The sequence below is a fragment of the Exophiala aquamarina genome, assembly GCF_000709125.1.
Source record: "Exophiala aquamarina CBS 119918 chromosome Unknown aczIA-supercont1.4, whole genome shotgun sequence".
Lineage (NCBI taxonomy): Eukaryota > Fungi > Ascomycota > Eurotiomycetes > Chaetothyriales > Herpotrichiellaceae > Exophiala > Exophiala aquamarina.
Window position 1 is genome coordinate 535,033 of NW_013550584.1, and position 23,387 is coordinate 558,419.

The 23,387-nt window shown below is 49.8% G+C and overlaps 11 protein-coding genes across 11 annotated transcripts; 6 read left to right on the top strand and 5 right to left on the bottom strand.

Moving 5' to 3' along the window:
• Positions 1-920: 920 nt before the first annotated feature.
• A1O9_05308 (uncharacterized protein) lies at positions 921-3,208 on the top strand (the record flags this gene model as incomplete). Its single annotated transcript, XM_013404527.1, has 6 exons — positions 921-1,169; positions 1,286-1,455; positions 1,545-1,651; positions 1,759-1,998; positions 2,075-2,421; positions 2,510-3,208. The coding sequence occupies 6 exons, from the start codon at positions 921-923 to the stop codon at positions 3,206-3,208; spliced, it is 1,812 nt and encodes a 603-aa protein (XP_013259981.1).
• Positions 3,209-3,949: 741 nt separating this feature from the next.
• Positions 3,950-5,308, bottom strand: A1O9_05309 (uncharacterized protein; the record flags this gene model as incomplete). The annotated part of the gene is made up of 3 exons (XM_013404528.1): positions 3,950-4,904; positions 4,956-5,052; positions 5,128-5,308. 3 exons carry the CDS (start codon positions 5,306-5,308, stop codon positions 3,950-3,952), a joined length of 1,233 nt encoding a protein of 410 aa, XP_013259982.1.
• A 2,140-nt stretch (positions 5,309-7,448) lies between these two features.
• On the bottom strand, positions 7,449-8,464 carry A1O9_05310 (uncharacterized protein; the record flags this gene model as incomplete). Its single annotated transcript, XM_013404529.1, has 2 exons — positions 7,449-8,392; positions 8,452-8,464. The coding sequence occupies 2 exons, from the start codon at positions 8,462-8,464 to the stop codon at positions 7,449-7,451; spliced, it is 957 nt and encodes a 318-aa protein (XP_013259983.1).
• An 802-nt stretch (positions 8,465-9,266) lies between these two features.
• Positions 9,267-10,024, top strand: A1O9_05311 (uncharacterized protein; the record flags this gene model as incomplete). The annotated part of the gene is made up of 2 exons (XM_013404530.1): positions 9,267-9,576; positions 9,663-10,024. The coding sequence occupies 2 exons, from the start codon at positions 9,267-9,269 to the stop codon at positions 10,022-10,024; spliced, it is 672 nt and encodes a 223-aa protein (XP_013259984.1).
• Positions 10,025-10,606: 582 nt separating this feature from the next.
• Positions 10,607-11,169, top strand: A1O9_05312 (uncharacterized protein; the record flags this gene model as incomplete). Its single annotated transcript, XM_013404531.1, has 3 exons — positions 10,607-10,828; positions 10,925-10,991; positions 11,087-11,169. 3 exons carry the CDS (start codon positions 10,607-10,609, stop codon positions 11,167-11,169), a joined length of 372 nt encoding a protein of 123 aa, XP_013259985.1.
• Positions 11,170-11,555: 386 nt separating this feature from the next.
• Positions 11,556-13,524, bottom strand: A1O9_05313 (uncharacterized protein; the record flags this gene model as incomplete). Its single annotated transcript, XM_013404532.1, has 7 exons — positions 11,556-11,786; positions 11,875-12,242; positions 12,307-12,379; positions 12,450-12,928; positions 12,992-13,181; positions 13,246-13,362; positions 13,423-13,524. The coding sequence occupies 7 exons, from the start codon at positions 13,522-13,524 to the stop codon at positions 11,556-11,558; spliced, it is 1,560 nt and encodes a 519-aa protein (XP_013259986.1).
• Positions 13,525-13,997: 473 nt separating this feature from the next.
• On the top strand, positions 13,998-15,026 carry A1O9_05314 (uncharacterized protein; the record flags this gene model as incomplete). The annotated part of the gene is made up of 1 exon (XM_013404533.1): positions 13,998-15,026. The coding sequence occupies one exon, from the start codon at positions 13,998-14,000 to the stop codon at positions 15,024-15,026; it is 1,029 nt and encodes a 342-aa protein (XP_013259987.1).
• Positions 15,027-15,355: 329 nt separating this feature from the next.
• Positions 15,356-16,201, bottom strand: A1O9_05315 (uncharacterized protein; the record flags this gene model as incomplete). Its single annotated transcript, XM_013404534.1, has 2 exons — positions 15,356-16,141; positions 16,193-16,201. 2 exons carry the CDS (start codon positions 16,199-16,201, stop codon positions 15,356-15,358), a joined length of 795 nt encoding a protein of 264 aa, XP_013259988.1.
• A 386-nt stretch (positions 16,202-16,587) lies between these two features.
• On the top strand, positions 16,588-17,547 carry A1O9_05316 (uncharacterized protein; the record flags this gene model as incomplete). Its single annotated transcript, XM_013404535.1, has 2 exons — positions 16,588-17,314; positions 17,381-17,547. The coding sequence occupies 2 exons, from the start codon at positions 16,588-16,590 to the stop codon at positions 17,545-17,547; spliced, it is 894 nt and encodes a 297-aa protein (XP_013259989.1).
• A 134-nt stretch (positions 17,548-17,681) lies between these two features.
• On the bottom strand, positions 17,682-18,599 carry A1O9_05317 (uncharacterized protein; the record flags this gene model as incomplete). Its single annotated transcript, XM_013404536.1, has 2 exons — positions 17,682-18,190; positions 18,335-18,599. The coding sequence occupies 2 exons, from the start codon at positions 18,597-18,599 to the stop codon at positions 17,682-17,684; spliced, it is 774 nt and encodes a 257-aa protein (XP_013259990.1).
• Positions 18,600-20,029: 1,430 nt separating this feature from the next.
• Positions 20,030-22,325, top strand: A1O9_05318 (uncharacterized protein; the record flags this gene model as incomplete). Its single annotated transcript, XM_013404537.1, has 10 exons — positions 20,030-20,303; positions 20,372-20,484; positions 20,531-20,631; positions 20,685-20,862; positions 20,919-21,081; positions 21,145-21,264; positions 21,321-21,613; positions 21,663-21,760; positions 21,837-22,043; positions 22,115-22,325. The coding sequence occupies 10 exons, from the start codon at positions 20,030-20,032 to the stop codon at positions 22,323-22,325; spliced, it is 1,758 nt and encodes a 585-aa protein (XP_013259991.1).
• Between the last annotated feature and the right edge of the window lie 1,062 nt (positions 22,326-23,387).

Here is a 23,387-nt window from a genome sequence, read left to right on the forward strand (position 1 = left end):
AGCGCATTTCCATCAGAACCATGCCTGTGATCCTAAGAACCTTCGCCTGAACTATTTGCACTGCACAAGCAGAGATTCCCGCACAAGGCGTAAGCTCTGGCCGGGAAAGGTGAGAGTGTAGCCTTGTCACTGACATCTTCCATCAAAAGAATGAGTTCATCACACAATCCCAAACGCGATGCCGCCGTCGACCAGTCTTCCCGGTGCCGGTTCACTCTATATGTTGTTCTACAATCATTTTATGCAGACTCGCCTCTCAATGTTCCTGGCCTCCCGCGCTGACAACGCTTTGGGTGGTCACGGCCTTCTCAAATTTACTCCATGTCCCGTTGAATCTCCCTGATCATTTTAGTTGTCGGACTTGTTGATATTGTAGAGCCGCGTGTCGGTGATGAACATCTTCATAATGCATACGAGCTGATATCGAGATGCAGGATGACAAAGCTTGATCCGGCCCAGGTTCATGGTGACTCGACGCGGATACAGCGCCCAAATACAGGAGAATAGAGCGCAGGTCATGTGAGGAGAGGTGTATGAGGGAAGTACTGTGCAAGGAGTCAATAAACCTCCCCGACCAGTTCCATCCTAGGACGGTGATTTTCAAATGCGGTGTCTCCACAACAGAACGCGGACCCACCGACACCCGCGCACCGAGGAGGCCGTACTACCGCTGGGATTGACGAGACTTGGCTCGGCATCATTTCTACCACATGTAATCAATTCAATGGTGCGGCCACATGCCCATGCCGCAGGCAGCCCGATTTTAAAGGCTTTGCTGGAGACTTGAGCCTACACGACATCTATTTATATTGCTTGGAGATTCTGCGTGACTGTTGGCAGGACTCTCACTTTCGAAAGTTGCTGCTGATTATCGCTCCCCGTGCGAACCGTCGCTTATTGAGTCAGACTAGATATAAAAGATGTCTATTGACAAATCATGGCCGGGATACAACAAGGGCATTGAGCCTGACGATGGCTTCGAATGGATCTGGCAAGAAGCTATTCCAGCTGATCTGCCGGGTCGAGATCCTTTCGTTGTCTACATCCCCCTGGGGTACGAGAAGAGAGTCTTACCAAAGGGCTGGAAGAAGACACCCGAGAACAAGGCCTTAGAGCTTGATATTATCTTTGAGAAGGACGTTGAGTTCGTGATGCGAGATGGTGTCAAAGTATGTGCTGCTGCAATATTAATTTGCCCTGAGTCCCACCGATGTACCGGTCTAGCACACGTTGTTCCGACAGCCAACCCTTCTGACTTCGATCCGCTTATTGTTTCTCTTTGCAGTTGTACGCCGACATCTATCGGCCAGCGGATACGGCTGGGCAGAAGATTCCGGTCATCATGCCATACTCTCCGTACGGAAAGGGCGGAGGTGGGGCCAATTTGATGGACGTTGTCCCATATCGTGTTGGCGTCCCAAAAAGCCGTCAAAGCGGGCTGGAAAAGTTCGAAGGGTATGGCCACCTTGGCAATTCTATCTCCTAGATTCTTTCCATCAATTTTCACTATCAGTTCTCTCCTCAGTGCTGACTGTCACCCTCAGCCCCGATCCGAATGAATGGTGCAGACGAGGTTACGCCATCCTGGATCCCAATGCCCGAGGTTCTTTCGACAGTGAGGGCAATCTACATTACTTTGGAAGAAAAGAAGGTCAGTTTGTCTCCGCTTTGAAACCATTCAGTCGTCCGGATAGAGCCTCGATTATATGAAATTCCATTTTGTTCTGGTCGCTCACACAACGGTTTGCATGATGATAGGTGAAGACTGCCACGATCTCATCGAAGCCGCAGCAAATTTCGAATGGTGCAACGGCAGCGTTGGGATGGCTGGCAATTCCTGGCTCGGGATTGCACAGTACTGGGCAGCTATGGAGCAGCCGCCTTCGCTAAAGGCCATTGCTCCATGGGAAGGATTCAGCGACGTTTACCGCGAGCAGAGTCGTCGCGGGGGCATCCCGTGGTCGCCATTCTTGCGGTGGGTCCTCATGGGAATTCCAGGTATAGTTCACTTTAACTCTCTCCTATATGTACCGCTTGTACTCAGCGGTCTCTAACATACGGAATTGCTATATAGGCCGCGGTCTCCAAGAAAACGCCGTGGCAATTAGTGAGAGCCGAGAATATTGGGATCCTTACTGGGAATCGAAGAGGGTTGATTTTAGCAAGATCAAAATTCCATCCTATGTGCTCGCGTCTTATTCGTCTATGCTGCACACGATGGGGTCCATCCGAGCCTTTAAAGAGATTAACTGTGATGAGAAGTGGTTGCGGTTCCACCCTCATCAAGAATGGTATGAAGATTACCTGCATACTTCGGTAGACGACTTGGATCGATTTTTCGAGAGATATTTGAAAGGCAAACACAACGGCTGGGAAGCAACTCCGAAAGTTCGCGTTTCCATGTACCGGTACGGCGAGAACGTAGGTATAGCCTTCAACCTCCCTCCAAGCCTCTTTCGATACAATTGCCCTCCTTTCTATCCCGCTGACTTAGAATTGCTGTTGAAAGTATCCTGTCTACGATCAAGTCGAAGAAGATTATCCAATACCGCGAACCCAGTACACCAAGTTGTACCTGAGCTCGGCGAAAACGTTGCAGGATGCGCCCAGCCCCACAGAGGCAGTGCACTCGTATGATTCAACCACCAAGGGCATGATAACGTATGATTTTATTTTCCAAGAGCGGACCGCGCTGGCCGGGTACTCGAAGCTGCGGATTTTCGTATCGTGCAAGGAACACAATGACCTCGACATCTATGTCATGCTGCGTAAAATGTCCGTCGATGGCGAGCTCATGGAACAATCCAACGTGCCCCTCCATGAGTTGCCTCCATCCGTCAGATCGGTTAAAGATGTTGCTAATGTCAACCCGACCAAGTACCTAGGACCGACTGGCATGTTGAGGGCCTCCCATCGCGCAACGGACCCAGCCAAGACCACAGAGTACCTTCCATTCCACCCGCACCTAAAGCCGGATTATGTCACTCCCGGCGACGTGGTGCCACTAGATCTCGGGATATGGCCGATGGGAATCGTCTTTGAAAAGGGTGAAGGACTGCGGTTGCAGATTTCCGGCAAGACGATGGTGTTACCAGAGTGGGACAACCCGCATGTCGCGCATGCGGAACCGAAATTCAACAAAGGTTTCCACAACGTGCATCTGGGGGGGAAATATGCGGACAGCTTTTTGTTGGTTCCGAAATTATAGTTGAGCAGTTAACCTCTCATTCCATCACCATAGGGTGATGATACAGCCTTGCTACAGCGTTTGTGATATACTTTGTTGCGATATGGTGCATCGTTTGTTGAGTGCTGCAATCAGGTGCTGATAGATAATTTTCACGGGCGGTTCGCATGGTAAGTTGTTGAAAGTTAGTTGATCCATTGATTCCTACCCATGTTTGGAACAAGAACTTGCAGAGACTGGCGCCTGTAGCTTTGAGTTGCCTACAAGTAAAGAAAAGCTCTTCCGGAGTCCAGAAAGTTCCGTGTCAGATTTATTCGTGGCCAGATCAGACTCTCTCTCCGAAATCTCAACCAGTCCTAGAAATTACGTCAGCGGGAGAATTCCGATGTCACCTCTTCATAATACAGGATTGTTTTGGAATTTGACTTACTCAGGCCACAGTTTCCGATGTCCCAGTATCTGCCAATACGTCTCAAGATTAGTTTGATGAGCTGGATGTGATGGCCGTGAGACGAAGCCTTGTCGACCATTAAGGCCTTGCTGACCATTTCGAGCGATGGCCCAACTATGGTACAGGTGATGAACGGACAAGCTTGTGCGATAAACTCAGGGGCCCATGCTTGCATCGCTCGGAAGACAAGGTGTGAGTCAAGTGGAGACGGGCCTGGATGTACTGAGTGATTCGCATTCTCTTTATTAGGGGACGGTTGTCGTGTTTCTTTTGCATTTCTCAGCAAGACGCGAACACTGTCAAGTCAGTATTTATGTTTTGTAGTGCGCGATGGTACGGCGAGTCTCGACATACGTATGTAGCATCACGATCATGGAGATAATCCAATTATAAGAGGCAAAGTTTCTCTCGTTGAAGGGAAACCCCGCCGGAGTCAGGTCGTACTCCGGTGGCAGCAAGAGCATGAAAAGTTTGAGAGTTGCTTCGAACGTGTTTATTTCCTCTAACGTTGTATCCGTGTGTAAGAGGAAATCATTTGCTCTGGCCATTAGAAAAGTGGACACGAGAAACCAAGCTCGAGCACCGAGATGCAGATGGTCGTGTAGTGTGTCCCAGATCTGTGCTGTGTTGGTGTTGATCATTGTGGAAGGAACGGGGGTGTCGGCAAACCATTCGGTATCAGGGATCGGTAGCAAGACGGCCATGTGCTCCTTATCGACGCAATAAGGGCGTCTCAAAATTGTGGAAGAGAAGACATCCAGCTCCCAGACAGCCCACCAGGCGCGCCTTTTTTCTTCCGTGACTACCCACTCGTCAGGAGTCCTTTGCGCGACTTGTAACTCGTCCTTTTCAGCGTCAATATTGTTCAAGCCTAGCTCCAACGCGAGCCGGACGGATGAACCGATGAGAAACCAGGAGCTCGTCGAGGGCCGATTTGTTTGTTCATGAAATGACAATAGAATACAGCCCTGAAGTAGTGCTAACGACGGCTGCCAGCGAGAGTCGTGGGAGAAAGCTACATCGTAGAGAGCGCGTGCCTTTGCAGCAAAGATTTGACCCCTTGTGCACGGTGCCATGTTGTCGAAGAACGGTGAGTTAGAGAACCGGGAAGACATCGCCATGACACCATTCAGAATGAAAGCGTCTTCTTTTTTCAGGATCGAATAGCCCGAAGTCTCATCAGTCAGGCTTTTGAATCTATGGAGGAATCTCGGCTGGTGAAAAAGTGGTAGGAAACACTGGATGCGCTCGAAGAACAGATCGATCCTAGGGCTCAGAGTCAATGTTGCGATCACAGGAATGATCCAAAGGCCCTACAGTTCATGAACGACCTCCGTCGGCATTCGTAAATCGTAAACGTCAACAGTTCTGTTATTCAAAGGGGTTGGATTTGGCGCCAGGTGGTAAGGTGGACCTAAATCAAGCCATAAGTTCACTGGGTCTGGCAAACGGCGTTGACTGTATCAAAAAGACAATCAATGCGGCGTACCTGGCTCGAACGGAGGCAATTCCAGTTCTGAGTCATCCCAACCTGCTAAGGATGTCCAGAAAGCTAGGTCTGCGTCCATATCTGTGGACGGTGGAGCCCCACAGTCACTTAGAAGACCAACCGATGCATCTGGCCAATTTCCTACGGTGCTGAAGCCCGTAACCGTAGGTGAAATTGGCATTTCTTTTGAATTGTCATCTGGCTGGCTCGTAACTGGCTGAGGCAGGAGTTGCGAGACCGGCCGTCGCCTTTCCAGAGCTCTCTGCAGTTGGTCCACATCAAATTCATCTAGGAGCGGATCTTCACGCCACATTCAGCAACTGCTTGCTCGCCCTAGCAGGGCTACGGCAGAGCATACCTAGTTCGATGCCGGTCTTTGATTGTCGAAGTTGATTCAGCAGTGTTCGATACCTCGCCCCGGTGGAGGGTCGCCGCCGTTGGGCGGGATAAGTACACGAAGATTTTCCCTTGATGCATCTTGTACAACATGGACGTTTCCGGTCACCTGATTGAGATGAGTTTTCGGTCAACTTTGCAATTGTCAATTGTGCATGTTTGAAGGAGAATCCTCACATTTGCTCTTCTTCCTATTGTCGTGTTAGCAGTGCATACTGCCCTCTGTCCAAGACGAAGTAATACTGGAATCTAGCGTACCTATTGCATTGGTCGCAGGATCTCCTGGAGAGTGTTGTGGGTTCACGAGGTGTGGAGGTCAGCCAGCCGGACCAGTTGGTGTCAACATCGTCTTGGGGAGAAGCCATGTTTATGCAAAAGCTCGACGTGCCGCTTCGTACACGGTGAAGACTACAGCTTGTATGAGAACACAAGATGCCTCCAGGTGTGCAGAAAGATGAACTTGGAGGTTCTCTGGAAGGATTACTACGAGTCTCAGCGATCGCAGTGTCGGGACGAGGGGGACTAGCACCTCCTTGGCACTTCCAGGCGACGAAGGGGGCAAGCTGGGCTTGGAGGAAATGCCCAGGCTTCCCCGCCTTCATCCCCATGGGTAGAAATCCCTAAGCTACTGTATCTTGGGGTGCCTGGGCCTAAATGGTTCTGAGTAATGAGTTCATACACATTTAATTAGCGAGTGCAAGGTCCGAAATTGTCCACATTCAATTGTGGGTCTCTTTATGCTCGTCGCCGGCATTAATGAACACCGCAGCCAGTCCTGGCATAATGATGGCTACTTGCTCGCTGCGAACATCGATGGCAGGTTCACTTGCCAGACTTTTGGATCACCAAACGTCTTGTATTACTGATAGCGCTTGAATCTCTTGAAGGCGGTTTGTGCTGATGGCGCCGCTGCCGCTATGGACCCATGGTTGTGAAGCACCCTCGTCTCTCTTGTTGTATAACTCTTGGAGCATATCGAAACGCCTTCGTCAGGCTCGTCGTGCGTTGCTCTTACCTCGTTTCCCGTTCGACAGTCGCTATGGAGGATCTCTTCATCTTGCTCTAAGGTAGAGGGGATACTCGCTTCGATTCCAACTTAGACATCGGCCAAAGATGCTAGCAATCAACTCGCAGAAGGCGAGCATAGGGCCTAGAAGGCCTACAGAAGTCGATGAGGAAGAGACGAACAAGGCAAGTGATTCTGTGCTTACAACAGAGCACAGGACGATCGGTTTCCATGACGAGTTGACGATGTACAAGCCTTCTGCGAAGGTGAGCGAAGTTCTTGAATTTGCCTCGGTTGTAAGTTGGTTTCACACACATGGCCGGCTTTTGCGAACCCCGGCTTGTGGGGATCGTACTCTGCATGCCTAGCCATGATGTCAAACAGCAAGCAGGTCTAGCACAACCCCCACAACCGCTTAGGCACTCCACATAATGTCTGCTGTCTAGCGCCCCACATGCCTAGAGTGAGTGACGCTCATTCAAGACGTACCCTTTGAGTTATCCTCAGAGCATGGTAGGGCATCAACACTGTCCGAGGAACAACGCGAGGGAGTCGAATACGTGCCTCGTTGTAGCCAAGAGATGTGTTAATAGCATCATCGCGCTCGGGCTCTTTCTTAAATGTGCTACAGGCCCTCGACACAAACAATCCTTATCATCTCTTGCTACGATATAGGATTTCCGTAGTACATTCAATAGAGCATTTTTCGGATCACCCAACATACGGCCGGCCCTCTAAGCAGTGAACCGGTCGGGTCTGAGGATACAACCGTCCTCCTCGATCTCCCTTACGTTCTCCCAATCGAAATACACGTCCTCCCAATCCTGACGGAACCGGATCGAATATGCCATTACGGGGACACTCAGAGCCTCGGAAGCTTGAATCGCTGCCTCTTTCCAAAGCTCGCCTCCGATTCCAGTCAAGATTGTAAAGCCGCCTTTACCGGCCAGGTCGTGAGGAGAGTCACGAAAGAAGCTTTTGCCGCACCCTTGAGAACATAGGCGATTTTCCATGCTAGATTGAAGACATCTTGAACACAGGTATTGGAACCGAGCCCATTGGCGGGAGGATGACGATGCACGGCATCCCCGAGGCAGAAGATATTGCCCTTCGCATACTTCTCGGCCCAAATATTGTTGACCAGCCACCTGCTGACGTTGAGAATCTCGATATCTACCGTCTCATCTCCGATGGTTTGCCAGATGCGTTTCATCCACTGTTCATGAGTCGGCGGTACCTCTGGCTTGTAGCCTGGGATGGGGAACATGACGAACACCCACTCATCCCACGGCTTCAGCATGCGCGGAAAGCCGATCCAGGCAAAGTCTGGATGGTCCACGTCGTGCTGATAGCACCAATACAAATTACCCTGTCTGTGTGTGATGAAGTTGCTCAAATCGGCTTTGACCAGGACGTTCCATGCGAGCCCTCCTCCAGGATTTTCCTTTAACGGCAGGCCAAGTTGTCGAAGAATCCCACTTCGGGCGCCGTCTGCACCAAACAAGTATCGGCATCTAATCCGATGCGTAGTGCCAAAAACGGTGTCTTTGACGATCACATCAACCTTGCCCTTCGATACATCATCCTCAAATCGTAAATATTCCGTATCGAATCGGGTGATGAAGCCGCTAGTGGCAGCTTTGCGGATGAGAATTGGCTCGAGCCGTGTCTGCGGCAGATCGATCGGTTCGCAAGGGCTCGCTTCTTTGTACTTCGCTTCCAAAGCTGGGCCGTACCCCCAGGCATAGTGACGTGCATATTCTTCGCCAGCCATACTATAACCCCAACGGGTATGCACCATGCTTTCTTTTGGGCTGGCCAATTGTCGGCATTCTTCTTCCAGCCCAATATCCCTCAGACATTCTGCACTATACAGTCAACAAAGATGTCCCATAATCATTTAGCATATCACAGGAACTGACCCAAAGCAGCCATGTTGGTTATGTGTGCACGCGGAGTCTCGGCCGTGGTGGAAGTCATTCCAATGACTATTCCTTTGATGCCTATTAACCAATTGTTAAACCATTACCCTTCGAGATATCACAGGTCTGATGGTCTCAGACCGACCATATGAGCCAAGGAATCCAGCCAAGACCCTCCTGCCGGGCCCGCCCCGACGACGACAACTTGAGTAACATAGTCAGGCTCGACAGTACCATCGTCGCCAGGAATAGAACTGCCCATCGTGCGACACAGTCGTGACGTAGGATTTATTCTCCACAGCACGATTGAAAACTAGTAACGGTGGTTTTGCCATTATAGAGGCCAGCGAGGTTTTGATATAGAAAGACTCCTGTCCTCTCCTAAGCGTTGCGATTGGATCCACAACTGCTGTCGCGGTACCACGCGCTGTGACCTTAAACCCATATGCCGCAGAAACTCTAGTCACAGCGAGAGGGCGGAAAGGATATAACCCGGGTCAACCTCCAGTGATTCCGCCAATACATACTTCGCTTCCAGGTAGGAGCCGTCGAGGCTACGGAGAAACCGACCACCGTTGCTCCGTCATCTGCCAAGGCAATTTCAGTCACGGTCTGCGATAACACCGGATGGCGGAATACGATGGCGTGGATTCTGTTCCATTCAAAGACTGCAATCGTGTGTTCTCTCCGGTTTGGCACTATAAGGCATGTTCGAGACTTTCTATTCTTGCTTGGCTATTTCTTTTTCTCCTGATCCTTTTCTCCCTCCCATTTTAGCACACATGAGACTTGGACAGGCAGTCAAGAGAGACACCATGTCGAAAACACTCGGACACGCCTTATTCAACCCCTATGTTCCTTTCGACTTCAAGGCCGCCAATGAGAATTATGTTAAGAATGTGTTCAAGGATCAAAACCCTCCTGTGGGCGCCAGCTCCCGAGTCGGAATCATCACTTGCTGTGACGCCAGAAGTAGCCCCGACCATTTCTTCCAGCTGAGCCATAACCAAACCTTTATCATACGCAACGGCGGGGGGAGAACGAGTCCACCCGATATAATTAGGACTCTCGCAAGTATCGAGATTCTGAGCGACATCAAGGAAATCATGGTCATTCACCATACCGGTAAGAATGATTCCCTCGCACCCCGGGCCTCAAGCTCCCTCAATCGGAGTACTTTCTCTCTGACGATCTGCATCGGCACTATACAGACTGTGGCTCTCTGCACTGCGATGACGACTTTTTCAGAAAGGCGATCGCCGAGAATGACCCGAGCATGAAAGACGGGCCTTTCCTAGAGGGTGCCGAACTGTGGACACAAGGCGTGGCCTGGGTCCCGTTTGACTGGAAGGAGGGCGAGACTGAGAGGCAGGTGCTGGACCGCAGCGTTGTGGACGACGTACAATTCCTTCGGCGCCATCCCCTGATGAAGCCGTCAATCCCCATTACAGGCTGGGTCTATGACGGAAGTACTGGTGCCGTGGAAGAGATTAACTGTGGGCTGGAGAACGGGCGCGATCCCAAGCAACTTGAATTACTTCAGGCACAGCTTGCAAAACGAGGACCAGAGTAACATGTTCTAGGTCAAGGATGCTACTCTCTGAGAGCCGCTGGTATGTTTATAGAGCCAAATATATACTATGTTACATGGTAAAGTTAGTAGTTGGCAACGTCCAGTACCTGATCCAGAGTAGACCAGACTTCGCTGTTTGGGGGTAGCTGTCTCATGCCTTTTGTTCTCAGAAGGCAGACCCAGGCCGTTTAGTTGGCACTCGCTCGAAAGTAGGAACGGCTTTTTTTGGTCTGAGATACCAAATCATTCGCGGGCTAATTATGTTGTGCCTTTTGCCTAGAGACTCCGAACGGTTGGCCCATGCCGATTTCCGGTTACATTCAGGCAGCTGGGCTCCATTTCCACACGCACTGAATCTTAATCACCACCCCACAATTCACGTAAGCCACGACCTAACCACTTTCACAGTAGCCCAAGATAACCTCCGGTGTTCACCAGGCCCGGGCCAGTGATGACACACCTCAGCGAGGCGTATATGATCACAATTCATCGCTGCATCCTGAGATTGTAAACATTCCACATTATTTATTTAGCTTAACTGCCAACTTGAGAAATTGAAGGAGTCTACAGCCACAATCAAGTATGTCGTCGATCACCAAGATACCAGACCGTCACATGATTCATGTGACGCTCTACTTTGCACCTGAGAACGTCCCTATTGCTCTAGAGGCATGCAAAGCTCTATTTGAAGAGGCTTGGAAGGAACCACAGTTGGATTTCTGCCAGGTTGTACAACATGTGGATGAGCCGGGGATCATTCGTATCCAAGAAGCATGGAATGCTTCACGCAAATATCTTGACGAGGTAACAAATCACAAGCCCTTGGAAGCCTTTCGCATTCCCTCCTGAAAAAGATTCAAACAAATACGTGGACTAACCTTTCTATGTTTGCCTTGAAAGGTCCAATTGCACAAGTCCTACTACGCGCCATATCTTGAAGCTACTCAGCATCTCTGGCTGAGACCACGTAAGTACTAGTCTATATACGTTCCAGATGAGCTCTGTAGGGAGCAAGAACAAGCAGAGAGATAGATCATTGCGCTGACTAGCCTCTCTTGACAGGTGAAATCCAAATTTTCGAACGCATCTCTGGCTGGACGTCGATCAAACCATCTTTCGCTCAGGATGAACTCGAGCCTCAGTGAGGAGGCCTGATTGGTTTGGTTAACAGGAACCGACTGCAGGATTGATTATTACCAAAGAATGGGATATATGATAATATGCCATATGACAGCATACCAGGACCCAATCATAATCCCTTCAGTTGACTGCGATGACAGTGCTTGGAGGCTTATTTTCTCCGTCTTCTAACCACATACGAAGCTTACAAGTCACGTTAGAGAACTCCTAGCTGCTATTCATCGATATGACTTATTTCTGTTTCCTTTCCTTATCTGCCTGTTCCACTACCAGGCCACTCCATAGTATAAGCGAAAATTCCGACTTCAACTCTAGGTAGGCCTTCGCCGCACTGCCCAACTGGTAGCGCTGTCAGTAACTTCCCCTGTTCTTTGTTATGGTCGAAAGGCACTTAGATATTCTCGCGTAAGACTATCCCAGATCCATGTTTGTCCTTTTCCGTTTCATGATGGTCCTCACGGGCAACTTGACCATTAACGTCCACAGTGAGCTCGCTCGAATAGAGTTTAACTTCCTCCACATCACCAAAGATTGCCGCAAGCTCCTCCAAAGGTACTGATTTGGTCTCCGGAACCCAGAACCAATATACAAGGGAGCCAACGGACAAGACTGAGATGAAGACCTACGGGATAGAAACAGGAGACTCTGTCAGCCATTTCTTATAACTCTGATAACGTGTCAAGGAGTTTTTCTGGGCAGTACAAACTCACCAGTAGGAATTTCCATCCAATATTTTCTAAAGCAGTCGGTGCGACCTCGAGGTAGAGCAGGTTACTGGCACTATTGACAAAGACACAGAAGCAGACACCTTTTGCGCGAATATGGGTCGGAAAGATTTCGGTGTAGAATGGGGCACCGCAGGACTCGACACCGAGGCAGTAGAAAACGACAATTAGATACAATGCTGCTACTGCCCAACCGAGTCCGACTTTGTTGGTTCCACTGGGGGCATAAACAGCTTGCATGGCGGTCAGAATTGCCAATGCTGCAATACACCCGATGAATCCTGTCATGATGAAAGGCTTGCGTCCGAAGCGATCACACAAGGCAGCACCAGTGATAGCTGCAGGGATAGAACCTAATGACATAGATCAATAAAAGGCTGTGAGTTACCTCGGTTCTTTGGCAGAAGGCGAGCTTACCTGCAATCCAGCCACATTGTAGTATAAGGCTTTGCTTAACGCTGAAACCCAGGGCTGCGTAGAGGGAAGGACCCTTACATAAGGCCCTATCAGCATCTTTTCTGTATGGTCATCGCAAAACTGGTTCAGAAAGGGACACTCACATAGGCAGCTGCAACAAGGACAGCGGTGCTTTGACCAAGGAAGGTAACAAGGCAGGCTATCAGAGCTCGCTTTCTATATGAAGCTTTTCTCAACAAGTGAATCCACGAGGAGTCCAGCGTTCTGTCGAACTCGAGCTGCGTCCGCATCTGGAAGAACTCCTCCATTACATATTCTTGGTTCTCATCTGCCGAATCATGGTGGAGCGTGCTGACTATCTTCCACGCTTCTTCGGATTTTCCATTAAGCAATAAGAAGCGTGGAGACTCTGGGGAGAAGTGTAGAGCGACCAGGAGGGCACTAGATGGCACAAGGCAGAGACCAAGTGGAGTTCTCCATTGTACGCTCGGAATTGTCGTGTAGGAGAAGGCCAGGCCCATGAGAGCAGCAACGGTGTACCCACAAGCGACTGCCACACCAGTCAGACCAGTGAAGAATCCTCGAGTTTCTGCTTGCGAAAGCTCGGCAATATAAATGGACGCTGTAACCATTAGCATTGTTCTCGCACACATAGGAAGGAAATGCATCCTGAATCATGACATACTAGTAGCAATGAAGCTGACCGCTGCAAATCCATGAATGGTCCGCGCAACGATGAACATGCCGATATTCTGCGCTGCCGTAACCAGAATACCACCGAGCGTATAGACACCTACAAGGGCAATCATGGTCGGTTTTCTGCCAAATTTGTCGAGCGCCCAGCTTGAAACCATTACGCCTATACATCCTCCAGTCTATAAGAACGAGCATCAGTGCATGAACATCGGGTAATGACTGGAAATTAAAGCGTGTACGTACGCAGAATAAACCAACAGTGGCACCAGTAAGGGCAGCTTGATTCGGGGATGGGTTGCCCTCAGCATCAAGCAGACGCATATAGATCAAAAATGTTGGTTGCCCGAGCGTTGTGGAGATCTGGATTGTTCGCAGTCAGAGTTTGGGTCTTTGCAATATAATAAAGACGGGACGACGGACAATCGAAGCGGCATAGCCATAGCAGAAACTGCCCAGAGACAAGAAAAAGCAGCACCAGAAAGTGCGCCAATTCAATTTCTTGTTATTTGCTGAGAATGCCATGCTGTGGTATATGGGAAATGCGACAGTCCTTATAACCTCACAAATTGAAGATTTGAGGACGTGATAATTGCTGAACCCCCAGGCCTTATTTGAAGCATACGATCTGCCTAATTGCTCTCACGGTCTTCAGAGGCTCCGGGGCTCCGTAAACAAGGGCCGAGAGCCAATCGAAGATTTCCCGTTATGGCGAGTGCACATGACCACAGCCCGGAGACATTGCCGCGGTGTTCGTGAAACCCGCTTGTGGCATATACGACCTCAGTGTCTTCCAGCTCATTTTCGCAGGAGAGATCATTCGAGACCAGGGATCATACCCAAGGCGATCGGCGCTTCTCTTCCCGGTTGAGGAGCAAGTCCAACTCCTTGTCCCAGCACCGTCGCTAAACCCATGAATTCAATAACATTCGAATTCAACACTGGGTCATCCTTTCCAAAGAAATTCTACTCTCTAAGTTCGAATCTGATAGTGAGCCATGGAGCCAGGAAGCCACAAACTGGGAATTGCCACTGTCTCCTTAGGTTGGCACGCCTCCCACACAATTGAGCGAAAGCTTGACAGCATAGCCAAACAAGGGTATTTGGGCGTCGAGATCTATCATCCAGATTTGGTATCATTCGCAGAGCGAAATGCATTGACACACTTGCAAGGGGCTTCAAAGATCGGAGATCTTTGTAGAGACAGGGGCGTCAAGATCATAGCACTGCAGCCATTGTTCGACTTCGCAGGGGTTCTCACAACACTGGAAACTCGACTCAACTCCGCACGCGAATATGTCCGCCTGGCTCGCGCTATGGGAGCTGATATGATTCAAGTCCCCAGCACCTACGAACCAAGTTCAACTGGTGATGAAAAAGTCATTGTGGAAGAGCTCCGTGCCCTGGCCGATCTAGGCACAGAAGAGTTTCCAGACTCACCAGAGTCCGGAACAATCTCATTTGCCTATGAAGCGTTGGCATGGGGCATCCACCATGCATCGCTGGACGACGCAATTCGGATCGTCAAGCTCGTGGATCGAGCTAATTTTGGACTCTGTCTGGATACATACCACGTTATAGCGAGGGTGTGGGCAGACCCGCACGCATCCAGCACTGGTACGGGTATCATACCAGGAGGGTTTGCTGCCCTCCAAGCTACGCTACAGCGTTTCATGAATCAATGTCCGGTAGAAAAGATCTTTTACCTCCAGCTGAGTGACGCCGAAAGATTAGAACAGCCACTTTCTCCCGGTCATCCAGGATACAAGCCAGAGTGGGCTCATTGGGATGCGACCATGCATTGGTGCGTCTGGGGGAGACTGTTCCCATTTGAGACGGAGTACGGTGCCTACTTCCCATTAGACGAGATCCTTCGACTTTGGCTAAAAGAAAAACAATGGGAAGGGTGGGTGAGCATGGAGATCTTTCATCGAGACATGAACAAGGAGTCGGTTGGGCCAGAAGTGCTTGCGGAGAGAGGCTACAAATCTTGGTTAAAGATCAAAGATCGAGTTGGTCTGGACTAAGGAGATCTCTCGAACAATATGCTAGTGCGTGCTGTCCTTTTTGGTCGACTATTGCGTACATACAACCCTAGGGTCCGATCTTGTTGAGGTCCGGAAAATGAAAAAAACTAGATAATCTAAGGACGACTCTAGGGATAGCTCTATAATTTCAAGATTAAGAGTTTGAAAATATAGAACCACGGTACTTCACGATCAATTATGCAATATTTGGTCTCTCGCATGAAACCGAGAAGCAAGGGAGGCCGTTGGTGGACTGTCGGATTCAGTGGTATTTCATTTGTGAAGACCGTGGTGAAGATCTGGCATGACTCAATTGTATTTATTGATGATCACCATTTTGTCGATCCACCATCAATTAAGAAGTCCTGGCCAGTTACATATCTGCTTGCGCTGCTTGCTAGGTAAACCGCGGCGCCTACATAATCTTCAGGCGTGCCGATTGTCCCTAGCATGGTGTCGTTCTGCCACTGCTTAACAAGATCAGGGTATCCCGCTGTCATATTCGTCAACGTGTACCCTGGACTGATAGAGTTGACCCTGATTCCGTGAGGTCCCAGTTCTTTCGCCAGCTCAGGCACCATTCCCCTCACCGCGGACTTGCTTAGAGCGTACACACTTGAATTGTGGGTTCTTGTTGCAACTTGCGCCGCAGTACTGGCGATCAGGATGATACTTTTGCTTGCCTTCCCGCCTGTTCTTGCCTTGCAATCGGATTCGGGGCCGATCATCGCTTCTGCAGCTTGCTGGCAGGTGAAATAAACCCCTTTGACGTTCACGTTTACCACCTGGTCGAAGTCCCCCTCCTCTATTTTCCGAAAATCTTTGAGCTGGTTGATCCCTGCAGCTGCGATGCATATATCCAGACCACCATCGCCGCAAAATGGCTTGACTGTGTCCTCAAAGCTTTTTCTCAATGCAGACACAGACGAGACATCCACTTTGCGATATGCAGTACGCACGCCGTAGGACTTTGAGATCTGTTCGAATTCCGCTGACGGCGGTGAAATATCGAATATTATCAGATTGGCGCCGAGTCGAGCTAGACCAGCAGCAAGACCGAGTCCGATGCCTTGGTTTCCGCCAGTGATCAGAATATTGCGATCACTGAGAACGAACTTGTCTCAAATGTTACACCTCTGCGACACTGCCAGGATTCGTATACATACCTGGTCCATCTTGTTGACTTTGGTAGGTGCAATTAGGGGGGGGGGGGGTTATCACTTTGCAATCCGTACTATGAATCTTGAAAAGTAAAGCAAAATTCTAAGAATTGTTACAATTAACTCGACTGCAGGAACGGCGTTCGAAGGGCCGAACCTGGAAAGTCGCGCATACCCCGTTAGGTTTACTTGAATCAAAGTGTAATTGCGGCTTTTACGACGTCCGCTACTTGGCACAGGCTGAGCTCTGACTGTGCCAATTGGTGGGAAATGCTGTGGAAGATCATTCCTCTGGTCTTCATTCCGGCCAAATATTTGCACTTTTAGTCAAGTAATTCACACCAGCTGCCACCGCGACCTCGCCGTTACAGGGAGATCTAAGGATCTATTCAGGTGCAAGAATGGCGAATTTGCCATCTTTTACGAAAACATTTCATAGGGATGTCTACCCCGGCATATCACCGACGCGACCAGAGCTGTCCGCGGTGGGAAAAATTGTTGCTGTTACAGGAGCGGGTGGCCAGATTGGAAAGGCTACTTGCAAAGCATTTGCTAGAGCAGGAGCAAAACATATCATTATGCTAGATCTCAACCTGGACAATTTGCAAACTGCCAAAACAGAGATTGAGCAGGACCCAGAGTGCCAAACGTCGATTCTTCATTTGTTCGCCGTCAACATCACAGACCAAGCTGCAATAAAAGAAACATTCTCTAAAATTGAGTCGGCTTTCGGAATTGTGAGCGTCTTAGTCAACAACGCCGGCTATCAACCATCACCTCAACGTTACCGCTATGCCGCAATCGATGAATGGTGGAAGGGCCTCGAAGTCAACGTCAAAGGTAGTTTTATTGTCACACAAGAATTTGTCCAACACGCAGCACTGGACAACTCAAAAACTGCCGCTCCTACACTGATCAACATCTCGAGCGTGCTAGCACACTGGGGCATCAGACAAGGTTATGTAAATGGACATACCTCTTACAGCAGCGCCAAGATCGCAATGACACGAGCCATGGAGATTCTCCAGGAGGAAGAGCCGTGGTTACGGGTATTCAATGTACATCCGGGTCTTGTGGCCACTCCCATGGCAGCGAAGTCAGGGACTTTGTCAGTCTCCATCGACAATGGTAAGTAGCAAATCATTCCATTGAGACATATTGACTTTAAATCTTGACTGATCTTTCCCCGTTCAGTTAACTTACCTGCATTCTTTGCCGTCTGGGTTGCTAGTGATGAGGCTGAGTTTCTTAAGGGAAGGTTCTTATGGGCGAATTGGGACATATCTGAGCTCCAGCAACAGAAAAAAGAAATATTGGACCAGGATCTTTTAAGGCTGAATTTATATGGATTGCAATTGTAATCCACATGTACGTTCACGACGTGGGACATAGCCCAATGCATCAACCATCTCTTGAAAAGTACAATCTTATACTTGGGCAGCCTTTGACTAAAGGCTACGTACTTAGGAATCGGTTGCACCTTAGCTGCCACTGTTTAATGGGGGTGCGAGGTTTCCCCTCTGGAAACGCCCGCCAGATCAAACCCACGTGTCCACACAACCTTGAGATCCAGCTTCTGGATCTTCCAGAGTTGGTCTTCCTTTACCAACATCCATTGATACACCCCTCCCGCGTCAAAATGCTGGTCCAAAACACCTCTGTCGTACAGCCAATGTGTGATACAATTCGACCTCACGACCGAAGTGTTACCTTCTGGACTGAGCGCAATGTCAAAGTTGCTACTTTGCAAGTGGCATTGCGGATATGTTGAAACGGATGGCCCCCAGGCCCAGTGCACCAAACCCTTTCGGCCCTTGTATTTCCCAAATGCGTATGAAACTTCAGCGTCCTCACTGAACAAATTCTCCCACTTTTGGCGCGCGACGGGATTGGTGAAGGCTTGGTCGTGTAGAGCCGTGTACCGATCGAGCAGGGTCCGGATGGCTTCGCGGTCTTCCAGGTTATGCACCGCTTGCTGGAGCTGGACCACGATTCTTTCCAATTCTGTGTAGGTAGTCATTTTGGAAGCCTAATGTACGCGATAATGATGGGATGGGCAGGAGCTACACTTCGACCTTTGCGTGCGTGATCGAAATTACCCTTGTGTGAAGGAAGCAGTTGGGCTCAATTCCGGCCGGCCTACTTCACCATCAGAGACTAATATCCCAGGACGTGTAGTATGATCTCGGCCCCTTGCGCTTGATTGATAGGCCGTCATGTCACATTCTTCACCGCTGACGTGAACGAACGGTCCGAAAAAGACCGTGTCCCGCACCTTGAGACGTCCATATATTGCCCGGTCTGCGAAACGCCGAGTCCAGCCAGGTAGTGCTCTGATAAGCTGTGCATGCTGTTGGTCGCCGTGGGCTTGGCAACGCAAAGTACATGTCTTGACTTTGGGTGCAGTGTGCATGTCCGGCCAACACCAGGACGTGCCCCTAGGATTTGGTTTAGCAATATATCAGTTACGGGTATCATACATGTGAAAGGCTGTAAGGCTGTCCTTCTCCTCAATACTATGTTTCTTAGCACAGTTTGAGACATAATTGCGTGCAATGTTAAGTAATTTTGAGAGGTGCAAGAACTTTAGGCTCCTTTCATGCTCAGTCGCGAATCCAAAATTGTCACAGACAGGGAAGACGGTAAGTTCAGCAAGATGATCGGGTGGTTGGAGACAAGATCGGCGCAGGGGGTGAAGACGCGGGTATACGCATAATATCCGCGACATAAATGGACAAAGAAATGTCCAGAAAGTCGAATGCAATCACTATCAATGTCGTCTATTATCTGGAAGGTTCAAAATGTAAATTCCTAGGAGAACAACCAGGACAAAAGCAGTCCAAGGATTTTTGTCCCGGGCCAGGAAGAAATTCTGGAACGCATCTCTTAGAGATGTAGAGCATCCCTGGACGAACGTCCTAAGCGAGATTCCTATGCGGCCCCAGAGTGGATCCTGCGATTGGGAGGCTCAAACGCGTTCCCACTTAGAGACAGCCGAACACATCAAAGAGTAAGGTCGTATAATGAATGCTCTTCATCGGTTCATTGCGCAGGGGTCATCATTCTTCCCCCGTCGTGCTTAGCCCTGGCTGTGAGATGGCACCCGTGATTCACCATTGGTGAGATTTGAATCTCTCGGTACTTATGCTTGCCTCGGCGAACTGAGAAGGCTGCGATTTGTTCCAGACTGAAACACTTACTTACGGATACAGAGGAGAGCCCTACGCAGTCTTCCTGCTTCAGCAATGCTAGCAGAATTTCTCACTCTTCTACACATGGAAAGTCCTTGCTTTCGCCTATCTTTGACAAAGGGAATGCCCCGGGAGAGTCGGGGGTGCCGATAGGCATTTCCATGCCTTGTGAAGGTGCTCATTGGTGCTCATTGGTGCAGTAGAATCCACCTTTTTAACTTACGTATTTCGCCTTATCTCTGTACTCGATTCCTGGTGCTTATCTTGACCAAGGTTTGTCAAGCTTATTTCGCACCGATTCGATCTAGCATGTAAAAAGCATAGGCTTTCGGGAGAGAAGCAAGTTTACCACTCCACTCTACGCTATTCTCTCTCTTACTGGTCCTTATCTCGGATGACATCTGTTATAGCCTCGCAGTTGTGAGCGAGCTACTACTAGAATGGTTCTTCTTATCAGTGGACATGGCACGCAATGCGAGATGCCCTCACTACTCCGAATCCCGTCCGTCATCCACTCTGCCCTAGTGGATTCTGCAAAAGGGCAGAATGTTATACAAGATCCTACAAATATCGCTCTTTTGTCATCCTCTCTATATCCCATCCACATTGACCCAACACTTGGGTATACCACCATCACCACAACCTACCCATCATGGCATCTTACGATGACAAAACCCCCTATGACGAGAAGAATGCCTCTGAGTCTGCGGCCGAGCCTTTCGAAGTTGGTCGCATGTCCGGCCTCAAGCGACGCCTGCCCGGCTTCAGCCTCAAGGTCCGTCAAGAGGAGAGCAGCTTTGCCGCCACAAAGAACGCCTCCAATGCCGATTTTGACCCAATCCCTCCTTCAAAGCGCACCTGGAATTGGGGCGCGTACGTCGCGTACTGGATGGCCGATGCCTGGGCGGTCTCAAATTGGGAAGTCGGTGAGTTTTCAACGATATGATTCGTCTGCTGAGTAGAGAGCGGCGATTCTGAAGCTTTTGTTGCGTAGCTTCTACCATCATCGCCGTCGGCCTCAGCTGGAAAATGGCAATCGGCGCCTGTGTCCTCGGCAACACTCTGATGGGTATCGTCATTACCGTCAATGGTAGAATGGGTGCCACTGTGGGTTGTGTCCTTCAACGAGCCGAGCCGAGCTTACTTGGTATAGCTCCACACTCCGTTCCCCGTTCTCGCACGCATGCCATTTGGCTATTACTTCAGCTACTTCGTCGTCGTGTCCCGCTGCGTCCTTGCCATCGTCTGGCTCGGGTTAGCTTGTCCGAACAACTACTTCATCGATTCATGAAGCTAACTATATACAGTGTCCAAACCACGACTGGCGGTCAATGCATGTCCGTCTTGCTCACAGCAATCTGGCCAAGCTTTGCCAACATCCCTAATCACATACCCGCCGATCAGGGCATCACCACGTCAGGAATGATTGGCTTTGTGCTCTACTTCCTGCTCCAGCTTCCATTCTTATGCATACCTTACACCAAGGTATGGCCTTGCAGCCAACTCTCCCCCTGATCCTGGACTCGACTAACACCACCAAGGTCCAGTACTTCTTCGCTTTCAAGAGTTTTATTGCACCGATCATTTTCTTCGCAATTTTTGGTTCCACGCTGCACAAGGCCGGCGGCACCATCAGTAACAGTACGGTCATTACCCAGGGCACCACTTTGAGCGGTTCCGCCCTCGCCTGGGCCTTTTTCGGCAGTAAGCGGTACTCTGCACTCGCATCATCCCTCGCTTCCCGCTAACCAGAGTCCCCTCTTGTAGATCTCAATGGAGTCTTGGGCAATTACGCCACCTTGGGCCTGAACATCGCCGACTTTTCGAGATATGCCAATAAACCCAGCGCACAGAACGTCCAAGCCATCGTCATCCCCTTCATCTTTAGTAGGCTCCCCGCGGCACAATCGCATGTCGATCTTGCTAATCAATTGGATTCGCAGCTATTGTTGGCTTGCTTGGCATCTTCACTGCTGCAGCCGCACAGACGGCATATGGCGAAAAGATCTGGAACCCAATTGAAATTGTCGGTCTCTGGTCGAAATCTGGTTCCCACGGTGGACGCGCTGCTTCCGCCTTTGGCGCCATCGGCTTGATCATCGTCACTATCGGTATCAACATCTCGGCCAACTCCATAAGTGCGGCCAACGACCTCATGTCTTTCTGCCCCAAGTACATCAACATCCGCCGTGGTCAACTGCTTGCGGCCGTCATTGGTAGCTGGGGCTTCGTTCCAGTAAGACAACCTACCCTTTTGCAAGCTGCCATTGCCCCGCTGACCACAGCCGCAGTGGAAAATTCTCGCATCAGCCCAAAAGTTCATTGCTTTCCTCGGCGGCTATACCATTTTCCTGGGGCCCATGACATCCATTCTCATGACAGAGTGCGTCCCCTACAAACCCACACAGCCACAACCGACCCCGTCCGTATCCCGCTAATCTTTTTGTATCGTGCCGCAGCTACTACATTGTCCGACGCGGTAATGTGTCCGTACCAGACATGTACAACTTCCACGGCATGTACCGCTACTCGCCGAGATACGGTACCAACTGGCGCGCTGTCGTCGCCTTTTTCATCGGCTGCACACCGCCGCTGCCCGGCTTTGTCAACAACATCGTTGTAGCAGGCTATGGCAAGACCAGCGTCTCTGTGGGCGGTCAACACCTGTGAGCCTCTTCCCTTCCCTCTCCCCGCAAGCAACTTGGTCGCAGCCACGCTAACCACTCAACTTGGGCAGTTTCAACATCGGCTACATCTATTCATTCGTCGCCGCCGGCGTCTTCTACTGGGGCTTCAATCGTTTCTTCCCGCACACAGAGTCCATCATGGACCACCCTGAGACGGGCGAGGATATCATTGCGGCCAACGACGCCAAGAATGTTGAGGAGCGTCGCACCAGTCGGGCTGAGCGAAGGCCGAGTGTGGTTAGCCGAATCTTCGAAGTTTAGGGATCTCGCACAATTTCGCCTCGGCATGAATTTTTAAGCAGCCCTCCAAGGGCTTCTCAAGATCCCGTGCTTGTGTGCCGTGGCTGTGAATGCTAGAAACGAGTATACTAGGTAGGCTGATGGGCTATAAAAGCTTGGCTTCATTTATCGGTCTCGCATTTTAACATTACTCGTATGTCGCTTTGTTGGGCACCTACTGTATACTCTGCAATTTCCCAAAGGTTCTGCGTTGACACCGCATGTCCACCATAGAGAAGAGCAAGGGTTATCAACATTGGATATTCCTTGCTTGATACGCTTTCAGGTTACATCCTAAAGCCTTGAAACACTTAATCCGATCCTATCGTACCTCATTTTCCCGCCAGGAAGCTTAGATTTCATGTCTAGTGTATATTACTCGCGAACAGCCTCCATTATATACTGCTAGAAAGGTACCTTGTGGAGTACTGGAGAAACACGCTAGACTTAGTAGCGGACTACTAGTAATGTCTACCCCCCAGTCCAGAAAGGTCCAATGTGGCGTCGCGTTGAGTGTTCCGACAGGTTGAACGCGCCCCCATAACTGCCACAGCCACATCTTGGTATACGGATCGACTGCCTGAAAAAGGTAAGAGCCCCCCTAATATATCACCAAGTTAGTCCTTACGAGGAATACTAACTACTAAACATTAGTGGGGGCACCTACTCAAGGTATTTCAGGCTAATTTTGTGCTCAATATATACTATATACGGTAGAAATTACGAGTACAAGTTTTCGTGTTATGCGAGGCTTATATAAGCAATGATTTCATAAGCTAAAATATTATGCATAACAGATATTGTGTCGATGTCAGCAAGCAAATAAACACTCACCCTAGAATAGTTTTTCTGTCTACTTGTCATTCATAGAGCTACCCGTGTGTTTCTGGGCACTGCTATCCCAGATGTCCTTCTTATTTATCAATGATGATGCTAGTACTAATCGAAGTACCAGAAGACTAATCCGTAGCCACGTGGCTACAGGCCGGAATCGTGGAAAGACGCTATCGAAGCAGCAACCTAGGCCCCAGGCCACATCAGGTG